The sequence below is a fragment of the Homalodisca vitripennis genome, unplaced genomic scaffold (genome assembly GCF_021130785.1).
Source record: "Homalodisca vitripennis isolate AUS2020 unplaced genomic scaffold, UT_GWSS_2.1 ScUCBcl_1052;HRSCAF=4182, whole genome shotgun sequence".
Lineage (NCBI taxonomy): Eukaryota > Metazoa > Arthropoda > Insecta > Hemiptera > Cicadellidae > Homalodisca > Homalodisca vitripennis.
In genome coordinates, this window is record NW_025777225.1 from 31475 (window position 1) to 45861 (window position 14387).

The following is a 14387-nucleotide window of genomic DNA, read 5'->3' on the forward strand; positions in this document are numbered from 1 at the left end:
ATGATCTCGTCAGCTTTGTAGCCCACTGCATATTTTATGTTAATGGTGTGACTACCCTGTGATTTTAACCCAAGACCCTCAGACTTAAACATCAGTTTATGAGGGACGCTAATTAGCTGTTTATAAAATACTTACCAGTGGTATTCAACTGTTGTTAAATGTGGCAATTACATGTTATTGTCAAGGACATTTAGTCAAGCTGCCACATGTTATACTGTTTTTTTTATCATATATGCACACTTGCAAGTCTATTGTGCAAGAGCACTCAGTTCTTACATTGTTGGTGGTATTCGCTACGTGCTGACAAACCTGAGGAAAAACTTGGTACCATTGTATCCTTCTTATTAGTTGATAAAGAACGAGTCGCCTGGAACTATATCTTCATCCAAAACTCACTTTTGACACTATGCCATAACATTTTTGTTTACAAACAATTAATAGCTGTTAAAAGCTTTGTAGGCATTGATTTGTAGAAAAATACTTTAACTTCTGAATGGCTTATTCTGTCACACATTGATAACTTGACCCATAAATAACCATATATCTTTAATAAATCAATTTTTAAAATCATTATAATAGTCAAAATTAATTCTTCTTCATTAACAATTCCAATTAATTATTAAGTTTCTGTTAATTGGATTCTTGATAGTTACAACTTTCCATTATCAACAGTAACTTAACTCTTTAACTAACTTGTAGCTAACGGGACCTTTTGAAGTGAATGTTCCAATCAATTCACCTCTTTAACTTGAGGATTAACTCATTTAGGTAGTAGTTATACAAGTATCTGCAGTCCTGGTAGCGAAAATTAAAATTGTTGCATAAAAAGAAATTAAAATAAAAAACAACTCACTTTTCCTTGTTTTCCCCCCTAATGTAGAATGATATTTTTCTTTTACTTTTGTTTGGACAAATTATCACATTGCTTGCCAACATTGTTGGAAGTGCTAGAAATGCTATCAACTATTAAAGGCCTATCAGTAAAAGAATCTTTAGGATCAGAGTTAACTAGACCTACAGTATACAGTATTCGTACGTCTACAAAAGTCAAATGTACTTCTCTGTCGATCATCCTCATGATCGGAAGGAAGGATAACATCAACAGATGGCCTAGCCGGGAAATATTAGATAACCCCTCAGGGTCTGAGTTGTCTACAAATAAATTAGTGAAATGATTTCTAGATATTGCAGTCTTCAAAGCTTTAATCACTATCACTTTCAATAAACTCACAATCACTGTACAACATTTTATCAACTTTAGAATACGCAAGTTTTCATGCTCTATCATTACACATAATGTAAAAAAAGAGTCAGAGAACACAATGTACAAGATGAGCTATCAGCTGATCAGCAGTGAAACAGAAAAAAATATTCAAAAAATCAGGTTAATCGAAGTATGAAGACAAAATTATTTACTTGGTTATGACATCTAAACAGTTAGTACGAGACATACCAACAATATCTAGTGGAAATACGGTAAACTACGTGAAAAATATAATATCAAATGCCAACCACACAACCGGCATGTGACTCAGCGTTCAGTCCCTGTCAAGCACCACGTAACCAGCGCATGTGTCTACCTCAATGAGTTCAGATGAGGTACCTTAATAAATAAAAATTCAGCAACTGTGCTACTAAGCAAGCCAAAACTTGCCATGGCAACTTGCATGTTGTGACAAGGATTTCTCCCAACTTACACCAATGATTAAAAACATCTATTTACTGCAGTGTTCTGTAACACACTTTGTCATCTGCCAATGTACATGTTTGTGAATGTTATATATTAAAAATTCTGAACTTTATTGTGCAATTAAATTTTAATATATTTGGTGCTGTTCTGTGTGTAGCGTGATGACAGATAATGTATGTATGATGTTTAGTAACCCTCTTGGCCATATGAACTCTAAGTAAACAATTTTTTTCCTCAAGCGAAAGATAACTCAAACATTGTTTACTTGAACTATTCTATAACTTGAATCATTTTGCTGTCCCTTTAGATTTGAGTATTAAGGTTTGACTATACCATAATAATCTTTTATACTGTAATAGTTAAAGTTTTAAACATTTGAAAGCATTATGTTCATTAACAACAAATGCAACAATTTTCAAGTATAATTTTTGTTTACATGTTCTAGTTTTCCCTTTAGATGAAAGAAAGTAAATCCTTGAAATCATTTAAATTATTCAAATGTTGACAACTTCCAAAATTAATTAATTATTTTTTTATATTTATTGGGAATGAGTAACATTATGCCTAGATTGTTGTATGTAAAGAGATTTGTAAGTAACATCTATTAGAAAAACTGGAAACTGTAAAAAATTGGTTAACCTAAAATTGAAATAAAGAATGTGAATTAGAGAACATAACATTGAACACACATATTAAATTTGTTACAATGTTTTGCAAATATAATTAAGTGTTGTTAACAAACCTTTTGTAATAATGAAGCCGGAGATGACCAAGTGACTCGCTGAAGTCTCAAGAACTCACCAGAGAAGAACACACTTAGTCGTTCCTTTAAAGCAGAGTTCATCTGCTGCATAACTGAATAAAGAGGAGATTTGGTGTCTATACTTGAGAGCAGAGCCTAAACACAACACCACAATTAGTTTGAGTTGATACATTGCCTGGTTCTGATATGTGTTATCACCACACAACGATTCTTTACTTTGTTTTAATTATACCGGATGTTTATAGTTGAATATCAGAGTTTTAACATTTTGTAGTATTTATTATATAAAACTTAAAATTATAATTAATACATGAATTTAACCCATTCAAGACATTGGACGAGTAGTTTCCGTCCTTCATTCCACGCGGCCCAACGACTAAAGACGGGCTAAAGCCGCGCCCGTCCGCTAGACACGACATCGACGTAGTTGAATATATTGCCGATAGATCACAGTGGCATTCACATTTGCTGCATATTTTGTTCTCAATATTCTAGTCTATGTTTTTCTTCTTCTTTGTTGCTGAAAATCATCTAATATTGCTTAAAATCATCTTGGCAAAACAGCTTTCTTTCGTTTGTAAACAGTCAAGATGGCGTCTCGCGACCGGGATGATATGTTCGTAAATTCGGATGATTTTGTGGCTTACGTTGTTAATGTTTTAGATGAAAGTGGTGATGAGGAAAGTGACAGTGAACAAGATGACATGATACATGAAAATAATGAAATGTCTGATGGTACAAACGATGACAGCAGTGATAATGAAAGTGACGATAACCCACCGGCTAGGCCTTGTGATTTTGTGTGGAGTGTTGGACCAAATACTGTTAGTACAATGCGTTTTACCGGCAATCATGGAATAAATCCTATCATTTCGAGGCAGTTAAGAGAAAACTGCACTGAATCAGATGTGTTCAATCACTTCTGTGACGAAACCTTTTGGGCTCAGGTAACCCTTTGCTAGGCCTCCCGCTTGTGGAGAATCACCACTGCGCCTTCAAGGAAAGTTTTGGGGGCATTTTATTGAAAAGATACCTCCAACCACCAAAGCCAGGCCCTCAAGAAAATGTAAAGTTTGTGCCTCACAGGGGAAAAGAAGTGAAACAGTGTACCAATGTAAAAAGTGTCCACTTCATCTGGAAACATGTTTTGAGGTGTTTCACACCCAAACCAACCTCTAAAGAAGAATAATAAAAATTTGTAAATAGTGTAATTATATGTATATTTAAAAAACTAACATTTTGTGTTCATACAATAACAAGGAATAACTAAGGTTAATTTATAATATTCATAGCATGTTATACAGTATGTGTTATGCAAAGTGCACCTGTTCTTACACGAAAGCATGGAAATAATCCAGTTCTGTAGTCCAAAAATTATAGTAATTTATTCAGTCATGAATGGGTTAAAGAGCAACTCAAATAGTTATAACTGCAAGCTTACAAGTGTTCAATGTACGCTCCATTTGTCATTCGGTAAACATCAAGTCGATTACCCAGTTCTTTCCAAACTTTGACCAATGTGTCTGGAGTGATTATTGCAACAACTGCTTCAATCCTGTTTCTTAAGTCGGGTGGGTCAGCTGGTAGTGGTGAACTTCGCCAATACCATCTGAGAAACACTACATCATATGATATTCCACTGCACCTTCTGACTGTTTGAAAAGAAGCTAACGTACATGGGGAAGGATCTACACAACCTCCTTCCACTGGAACTGAGAAACAAGAATGGATCTCAAACCCCCACTGCACGGATAGCTAATTGATCGTCCCTTCTATTTCATAGAAGAATTCTCTCAAGAAGCATTTGGCACATAACTTTGTATCTTGACATGTACTTGTAACTATGATGCTAACACTGTTTTCAACGAATAAATTACATTATCTATTGTCAATAGTATTATTGTCATTTAATAGACTTATTTATCACAGATTAGATTAAAATAATCAATGACTATTGTGTCCTAGCATCGGAACACACAATCCAGTGAGCTGATTAAGTAAGAAAAACTTTCATCATTAGATAATCATCCCATAATAGTTGTGGAAAAGTGTATTCATGGTTCCAATTGGTCATCACTGATTGTTTGGGTTGGGGCCAAGAAATGGGAAGTGTCTGACAACTCATGGGCATGTCTAGGCAGCAATTCACAGTATCAAGATCTATCTAAATTAAAGTTATATCAAATAATTTAATTAATGGATTATTTAGTATCACACAAATTAAAATTTATTATAACTCATTAAAAAAAAGTTGGATAAAACATACATAGGCTATTACACCAAGACATGTTGAAAAGAGATCAAAATCAATTATTGGCCCAGAACAAGTGATGACAGTTAAATATGATGGGAGATGGGGAGCCTGCACGAAACTCCCAAATGGCTCCTAATGCTGATTGGTGTATACAGCAGTGAACATGTGAAATAGTTTTACACTTAAAAAAAATATAACTATTTTAAATTTTATATAACTGAGGAGAGGTCTATTAAGTATTTATTTCTTCTACAATGTCTATGAACATCTCGCCTATTTGTAAAGTTATTACAATTTTCTTTTACTTATCGTAACAAACAATAACTATACAAACTTGGTAATGTCTTAATTTGAAATTCTTTAAATAATGGCACACGATTAATGATTAGAAACATTCTTCATGATTCTCAAAGTTTTTTTTTTGCCAAATGAATACTTTATGAGTTTGTGCTGTTCCTCACAGTCACACCATATCTTAAATGAGGCAAGTTTTCAAAACTTCTGTTTGCTACCTATTTTCATTGATATATAATTCTTTGACTTTAAATAAAATATTTAAAGTATGTACATCTATCACTATCTTCAATTTTTTTATACAAACATTTGCAAATTACCAGTATATCACAGCGCAAGTCAACAAGGAATTTGATACCACCATCCATTCGACTTAGGTGTGAGAAGAGCCAGACATACTGAGGTGTGAGCAGCTCACGCAGTTTGTCTTCCGTCTTCAATAACATACCACCAGCACTACTGGGATCCATATCTGCCTGATTGTAACAGACAATAGTTACAATGACAACATATTTGTAAACAGCTGAACAGTAAACATAAAATTATCTACATTTCTATGCAAATTGCCAAAACCATTACCAGTAACTGCTTTAGAGAATAATGACTTTAACACGTTCATGACAATCATGGTTTTAATGAATTTTTAATATGTCATATGTATTTTTAACTATATATGTCGAAAAACCTAACAAATCATTAATTTAGATTCCAAAATGATGTTTAATGCAAATACGAGGTAACGTTAAGGTAACGATCATTAAAGCAGCTCGCCGGCTTTAAAAAAGAGTGAGTGGGGCTCTAGATCCCCATGTCAGTTTGAACCTGTTAAACAATTAATCAGCTGGAAGATTAGGAATTATAAAAGATTCTAATAGTCTTGCTGATGCACCAAAATTGAAAATAATTTACTAAATGACTATATTTATGTAAAATTATTTTATTAATGATTTACATTGTAATCTTTAGTCCACTCGAAAATACAACATTTTTAGGATTAGTAGTAGATAAGAAGCTCAATTGGTCTTTTCACATTGATAAACTATGTTCTAAATAAGTTCTGGTATTTTTGAAATTAAAATGTTATCTCTATCTTGTAATTTAATTACGCTTAACCCTAGAGCTGGTATGAAACGAATTTTCGTCGCCAAAGGCCCGTCCGATTTGGCAACGACGAATATTCGTCGCCAAAGTAGACATGTACAGTTATTGAAATTTTAGGCAATTAAGGTCATATAAATGATTTTTATTTGATATATTCTGGAAGAGCAATAACTATAGTACCGATTTACTGTTTTTACTTTCTATTATTGTCTTCTTTGTTTACCGTAAAACATTGTTTGTTTGGACAGCTGACATGAACGTAGTACGGGTCAACCACATTGTTGTGAAACTGTAAACAAGTGCCGGGTTTTGTGTTTGAGGTACGAATCCAATAGTATTTGGTGTTGTTATTATTGTTTTTTTAGCTTTCTTAGGTTATATTTTTAGTTGTTCAGTATGGGTGAAAACTGTAAAGACCGATCAAATGATCTTAGAGAGCTCGCAAGGCGGGATCTAGTGACGCTGAGTGAAAAATGAAACTTTGTATAATATATTGTACATATGTAAATAAGGTAAGATTAAAATTTATTATTTTATTTTATTTTTGTTTTAACTGTCATACTTATATAAGTATAAATGCAGTCAAGAGATTATGTTTACCCCCGAACAATAATATTTATTTAGAAATGTACGCATTTTTGAAAATAAGTAAATATGAGTGCTTTTTCATACAAAGCCCTGTAACACATACGTTTTGAGGTAAAAGTTACAATAATTATATATTTTTGGAATCAGGACAAAATTTCGAATAAGTTATACATTTACGGTTTTGATGTAAAGCTTATTGCTAAGCAGTTACACAACGGAATATTTACAAAAAAAAACCAAAAAACATTTTTCTTACATTTTGTAAAAAAATTAAAAATATGTTTCCATGGAAACAATAAGATATTGTTATTATAATGCTCTCCATATAGTTGTGAATACATTGATATATAATAGTTTATATTTGGACTAACAGTTATGAAATGTGATACATTATAAGAAACTTCTGCGAGGCTGTTAAAATAGAGCCGCCAGTACAGAGTGACACCATTGCCAGTTCTAGGGTTAAATCTATTTTGCTTTGATCCACTCACACATCTCATATGGAGTGGAAGTGTATGGGTCAAAATCTCTCTGTAATATGAACAGAATTTTATACCTTCAAAAAAAGCAGTAAGAATTATGTTAAATCTTAATCATGATGCATATTGTAAAAATCACTTCACTGAAATGGGAATTATGACGGTTTACAGTCTCTACATATATAACACCGTTGGATATGAAAAATATTATTGACACATTACCTAACAATTTTGACAAACATAGCTATTACACAAAAAATAATACAATTTACAAATAATTGAAACCTAAGAAGTTTTTAAATAAAAGCGAACTTATATAGTAATACAGTTTTTTAACTACCTTCCAATATCAATAAAAAATGAAATAGATTTGACTAAATTTGTAAAATCTTTAAAAGCATTTCTTGTTGAGACTGCCTTGAACAATTTTAATGAATACTGGTCAAAATAAAACTCTTAATTATGTACTTTCTTTTTCTTTCTGGTTTTAAGCAAAAATTAAACCATTCATGTATACAGTTGTATATTTGACGAATAAGGAATTTTTTAATTGAATTGAATTTAAATTGAACATGACTAAACACAGAGATGTGCTTTGTTGATAGACAACAAATTATAAGATCTACTAGTAAATAATCCATAAATGATTCTTTTTAGAACATCCATAAATGATTCTTTTTAGAACATCCATAAATGATTCTTTTTAGAACATCCATAAATGTAGAAACTCAATCAAAGTATATAATCCTTTTTTTATAAGTCTTTTAAAGTAAGTTTATGCGTATTTCAGAATGTGAGAACAAATATTCTTTAAGGAAAGTTAATGTTCAAGTATGTGACATGTTCCAGCAACACTGAACACTCTTGGTCATGTTGAAACTTCCATTAAGAATTTGTTGAACACATTTATTGACTACCTACAAACCCTAGACATTGTTGTAATGGCCAAACGGTGGTCTTTACAATTAATTTTGATAATCTTTTTCAGTTTTGAAAGTGATATGCCACAGAGTGAGTCATAAACTTTGTCAATCCTTTGTACAGAATAATATCACCATTATGTTACAATATTAATGAATTTAAGATTTCCCAGTACAATTACATATTCTAGAATACTATTCTTTCAAAAGGTTAGCATCTTTCTGACAGTGGGCCAGAACTATCAATGGACTGAGTGAACGAGTAGATAGATTTCAGATTTAAGGTGGGGAGGAGAAAATTAGAAATGTCTATTATTTAGATACATAAATACAATTAGTCTGAAATAGACAGTCATTGATAGTTCGTTCTGACCCATTGTCAGAAAGAATGCCACTAGTTGTAATATTCTAATATTACAAATTTCTGAAAAAATAAAAACATAATAAGTACTTGAATGAGAAAAATAAGTATTAATCCTCATGCAGGGAAGAAAAACTAGGTATGTGAAATATATTATAAGTTCAGGATAAAATGAAACAAAAAAGTTTAGTTTTTACTTGATATTATTATTAAAGTCTGCTAATTATTATCACTAACATGAAAAACCAACTTTTTTACAAGTTTTATGACAGTATTTTATATTTGTAAAACACTAGCTATGGAAATTGTGTTTGCGAATATATTGACAGCTTGTGAAATGAGCTATAGCTAAAGTAAATATTATTAATGAATTACAAAATTTTTGCTATGTGTACAAAAACTGTAGTAAAAGGATAATGGGATTTCGAACATTTTCAATCGCTATATGTTAAAAAATGTATAACATCAATGTTATACAGTTGTTACAAAACTGTAGTAGGTATACTAATTACGTATGAATAAAAGAAAATACTTTGAAAAAGATACAAAATTAATTAAGCTATTCATTATAGTTTTACAACATGTGGGTATGTTTTTAGCTATATCCTTAAAAATATGTTTTATTGTTTATCATGCAAAGGTGTATAACAGTGACCTCTCTCAGCTGTAAGTACAGAATAAACAAGTAGTCACCTCAACGTAGTGTCATGACTACCTCATCAAAACATATGACTAACTGACTGATTTGTGTCATAAAGTATATATACGAGGGGGTACCCAAAAGTAACCGGAATTGTATTGCTGGCAGCCGGCAGCGTGTAGTACACATTCCTGCTGCTAGGCGTGTGTCGCGCAACCCATTGCGAGCTCAGTGACCCCAGTTCCGTTGTCCTAGTGCATTCTGTTCGTTCGTAGTGACTGTTTTCGCTAACCCTGTTTTGTCATGGCAAGTTTAAGTGAACAACGTGCAGCTGTGAAATTTTGTTTTTTACTTGGAAAAAATGCTGCAGAAACTATTTTAATGTTGAATACAGCTTACAAAGATGATGCTATGGGGAAAACTCAGGTCTACGAGTGGTTCGCTCGATTTAAAAATGGCGACATGTCGATTGAAGACAAACCTCGTTCTGGACGTCCATCAACCTCTCGAACGGACGAAAATGTTGAGAAAATTCGTGAACTTGTGCTCACCGACCGTCGACAGACAATTGAGGAACTATCAGAGAGTAGTGGGTTAACTTGGAGCTCGGTTCAGCGAATTTTAACAGGAGATTTAGGACTGAAAAGGGTTGCTGCCAAATTTGTTCCTCGACTTCTGACTGACCATCAAAAGGCACATCGAGTTGAAACTTGCCGCCTTCTGAAAGAACATCTCGAAAATGATCCCGATTTTCTGGAAAAGGTAATTACTAGTGATGAGTCATGGTGCTATGGTTATGACCCAGAAACGAAGCAACAGTCAAGCCAATGGAAGTCGCCATCTTCACCTCGTCCAAAAAAATGTCGGCAAGTCCAATCAAACATCAAAACCATGTTGATTTGCTTTTTTGATGCTAAAGGCATTGTTCATTCTGAGTTTGTTCCTCCAGGTCAGACTGTCAACCAAACATTTTATTTGGAGATTTTAAGAAGATTGCGCAACAGTGTTCGCCAGAAAAGACCCGATTAGTGGCAGACTGGAGACTGGTTCTTCCACCACGACAACGCACCGGCACACACAGCCATCTCAGTTAGGCAGTTTTTAGCCAAAAACGGCATGGTTCCGCTGCCCCACGCACCTTACTCGCCTGACCTCGCTCCATGCGACTTTTTTTTATTTCCACACATGAAAAGAGGCTTGAAAGGTCAACGATTTGACAGCGTTGAAGAGGTTAAGAAAAAAACCAAGCTCGAGCTTGCAGCCATTTCTAAAGATGACTACAAAAAATGTTTTGATCAATGGAAATACCGTTGGGACAAGTGTATTAGTTGTAATGGAGATTATTTTGAAGGAGATAAGGTCGCATTGTAAAAATTTGATATTATATAATATAATTCCGGTTTTTTTTGGGTACCCCCTCGTATACACGGCTGAAATAATTTTATAACAACTAAATTTGGTTCATGAGTTTTATTAGATATTATTGTCCAATAATAGTTAGTTGCTTGTTAGTTTCCACGTGAATAGCCCTTTCTTTATTCGGTGCTTACTAAAGAAATTTTGTTTGCTGATAAATTAGTCCAATGCTTGGAAAGAGTAAACAAATATTTTGGGAATCAGTTCCCATAACATTTTCCATCCTTATTGTTCTAACTCCAATTGTGCGGACTCAACTATGAGTAAATCTTGGTCTTGTAAAAAGGAACATGAAATAAATTATAAAATACAAATACACTAAAAAGAAAAACAACCAAAACTGTTTTCAAAAAAGCTTGTAACTTGTGTTTCATTAAAAATAAAAGTTGAATTCACGCCTTTTGCTTGTGGTACTTTTTAAAGTATCAATTAAGATTGCCTGATAAGAAAGAGACTTTCGCAGGAATTGACATAGATAAGTTAGGAACAGATTAGACCGTCACATGCTTAAGCCTCAACTAACTTATGCTATCAGCAACACAATATAAGACTCATGACTGTGTTGTTTGCTCTACTGTGTAAACATCTTTACTGAATGTTCTAAAATAATAATTGTATGAACATTTTAAATATAGACAGTGAAAGTAACTTCTAAGAATACTAATAATTCTTTGAATTATACATGTACTTTATTAACTAACGTATGTTAACTATAACATATGATATATATTAAACTAAAAATCACTTACAAGTTGTTTAGACAAATTAGCCACAATTCCATGATTGACTGAATAGTCAGTTGCCATTATCTTCAGAAAATCATCTTTTTCATCTTTTTTAAGATTAATGTATAGAAACATCAAAGAACGCAGTCTATTCTGTAACAAAAATATACACAAATTAATCCTTGTTTCTGTCAGCTCTTATTAAAGGTGGATTAAACTCTGAAGAAGTTACTAGAAAGGATCTTGTTTTATAGCAGTGAGTTAGTCTGCTTTCAAGAACAGATAATGTTTAATGAATTTAAAACTCAACAATGGGTTTCAACATTAAAAAAAAGAAAATAATCCTACTAATAACTACTAATAATAAATTAATTATTGCTGTAGGGTTTCTGGCTGTAACCCAACCGGATTGGAATGAACACAATCATATCACTTGCATAAAAGTTTCAAGAGTCCTTTGTCTTTTACTCTGTAAAATAAAAAAAAATAAGCTTCCTAAAGATTTCTTAACAATAGAATGCAATGGACTATTTTACTGCCATTTTTCTTATGGCCAATTTAGTGATACCCAACTTTAGTTTCTCCTTTGGCTATTAAAATTTTGACCTCAAAAAACTGTAGAGAATATGGGCCTACATTACACTTAACTCAGCTTAATTAAGTGATCTTTAAAAAAGGATCATTTTTGGTAATTCCACATATCAGTAGATATATATGATATCACTTTTAGGAGCCGCCAGTAAATGAAAGTAAATTACTGTTGAAAGGACCATAAGTAATCCAATAAAATAATCTCTTTACCAGACTTTTAAACAGATCAAAAAATCAAAGTCAAAACTGTTCAAAAGACCATAAACAATCCAGAAAAACATAACAATTAAAAATTACTGAAAAATCTGTCATTACTAAAAAAGTGCAGAACATTCAGGTGAAATCAATAAAAAATCTTCAACAGTCAATAATGACATTTTTAACAAGAAAAGCACACAAATCTCTCAAAATCAATGATGAATCAAATACAAATATTGTCTAATCTGCTTCCAAAAATCTATTACAAATGTTGTCTAATCTGCTTCCAAAATTCTATTACAAATATTGTATAATCTGTTTCCAAAAATCTATTACAAATGTTGTATAATCTGCTTCCAAGTAGATTTGACAACCTGTTTTATAGATTGTACATTATTTTCAAGCAGAATTGACAACCCGGCAATACATTTTACATCATTTCCAAGTACATTAGGGAACTCAGCAATAGATTTTATATTCATTCATAACAGGTATCATTGTAATAGATTTTTGGAAGCAGATTAGACAACATTTGTAAAAGATTTTTACAGAATCTGGCAAACACTCCACTCAGGAGCTTGAGGACTTAGCCCCCTGCGAGCCGAAGGCAAGTGCTTTATATCTTAGAAAAACTTAGAACTGTAAAGCCATACAAGAATTATTATTTTTTAACACATTTGGCAGAACGATACTAAATGCATTTATGTTATATAAATTAAACACAGACAAATGCTATAGTATAATAAGGGGCCACCGCCACAGTCAAATCATGATTATCGATTTTAAATATCAATACTATCCAATATACCAACGACCTATAGACATTCATAATTAATAATTACAAACTGTTTTTGTTTCATTATGTACTAAGTAGGCTAGTGACGTCATTGCTGGCTGTTGTTATTTTGTTTATGTAGTGAGTAGCTTGGTGTCAACGAGAAGAACAATGGTGATGAATACGCAGATGTTGGCCCAAAATGTATATTTAAACATTGAGAGCTACAATTTAATAGCTACAAATATTTAATTGAAGGGTAAATTCAAATTCAAAATTCAAATTCAAAACATCCTTTATTCATTAATAATGTACATATGATACATTGAATAGTGTCAGAAGTTTTTATAATTAAAATACAATTATTAAATGGTCAAAAAACAAATTACAATATGGACCATCATTGGTAGTAAAAAAGACTATTATTGCTTAAAATGCTCAGATTGATGTGTTAATTACAAAAAATGTCTTTAAAGTTAAAAATAAAATCTAAATTAGTTGTCCCTGTTACAACATGCTAACAATAATGCAACAAAAAAACAAGTACTATTGTAGCATTTAAAGAAATAAATTATTCTAGAACTAAAAAAAGAAGATTTACACTAAGAATACATAAAGAACAAACTAAATATGTGATCAATCAAAGTATTTACAGTAAAAATCTATTCTAAAATTTACACTTTATAAACTAATACAACTGATAATAATTTAAAATAGAATTATTAAGTGAATTCTCATTCTAAATCTGCTTCCCAAAATTCTTCCAAGGAGTAGGGAGCTAATTTAATCAAAGACTCCTTTAATTTTTTCCTAAATTTCTCATTATTTTGCTCCAGTAAAAAACTTCTGGGAAGGTGATATGTCTAGGTTTTGTCCCTATGAACGTGGTTTTTTTTTGTAGAACTCTAAATTATGCCGTTCCACTTGCCTGTGTACTCGAGTATCATGATCATGTCTACTGGGAATTTGAGAGGGATTTGCAAATTTTTTTTGTATAGCTAACAGTTTCCAATATATACAGTCCAATGACTGTTGGTATCGCTGTTTCTACAAAAAGATGCTTGACTGATTCATCTCTTTTTAAGTTTATATATTATCCTAATTGCCCTTTTTTGTTGAAGAAGTAACCTGTCTAGATTACTCTTTGTTGTAGAAACCATACACACTTATACCGTAAGCCAAGTGTGAATGAACCATAGCATAATAATATATTGTTTTTAAAGTGTTTAAGTTGCATATTTTAGACATTTGTCTTAATGCATATAACCCAGAAGAGGTTTTGTTTATTACATGGTCTATGTGTTTTATCCCAACTAAGGTTTTGGTCAATTTTGAGGCCCTAAAAAATGTGGTATGCTCTACTTGTTTTAGTGGCATTTCACTTAATAAAATAGTTGGCTCTATATTACTTCGATTTTGCTTAGTACAGAATGAGATGAAGTTTGTTTTATTTGAGTTTATTAAAAGATTTTTGCTGTCAAAAAATTCTTTGACTATTGAGAGTGAAATAAAAGATGATTCCTCTAATCTTTCCTTTGATTTTCCCGACACTGTTACATTAGAATCGTCTGCATACAAGCAAATAGTACTGT

General features: G+C 32.1%; 1 protein-coding gene across 3 annotated transcripts in view; it reads right to left on the reverse strand.

The window, feature by feature from the left end:
- The window catches only part of LOC124371206 (malonyl-CoA decarboxylase, mitochondrial-like), a 36941-nt gene that overhangs the window by 11236 nt on the left and 11318 nt on the right, over positions 1-14387 (reverse strand). For all 3 annotated transcript variants that reach the window (XM_046829537.1, XM_046829536.1, XM_046829538.1), the window contains exons 2-4: positions 11256-11384; positions 5322-5477; positions 2433-2588 (exon numbers count right to left, since the gene is read on the reverse strand). In XM_046829537.1, coding sequence (XP_046685493.1) covers positions 2433-2588; positions 5322-5477; positions 11256-11366 — 423 coding nt within the window. In that variant the 5' untranslated portion in view covers positions 11367-11384. The remainder of the gene's footprint in view (positions 1-2432; positions 2589-5321; positions 5478-11255; positions 11385-14387) is intronic.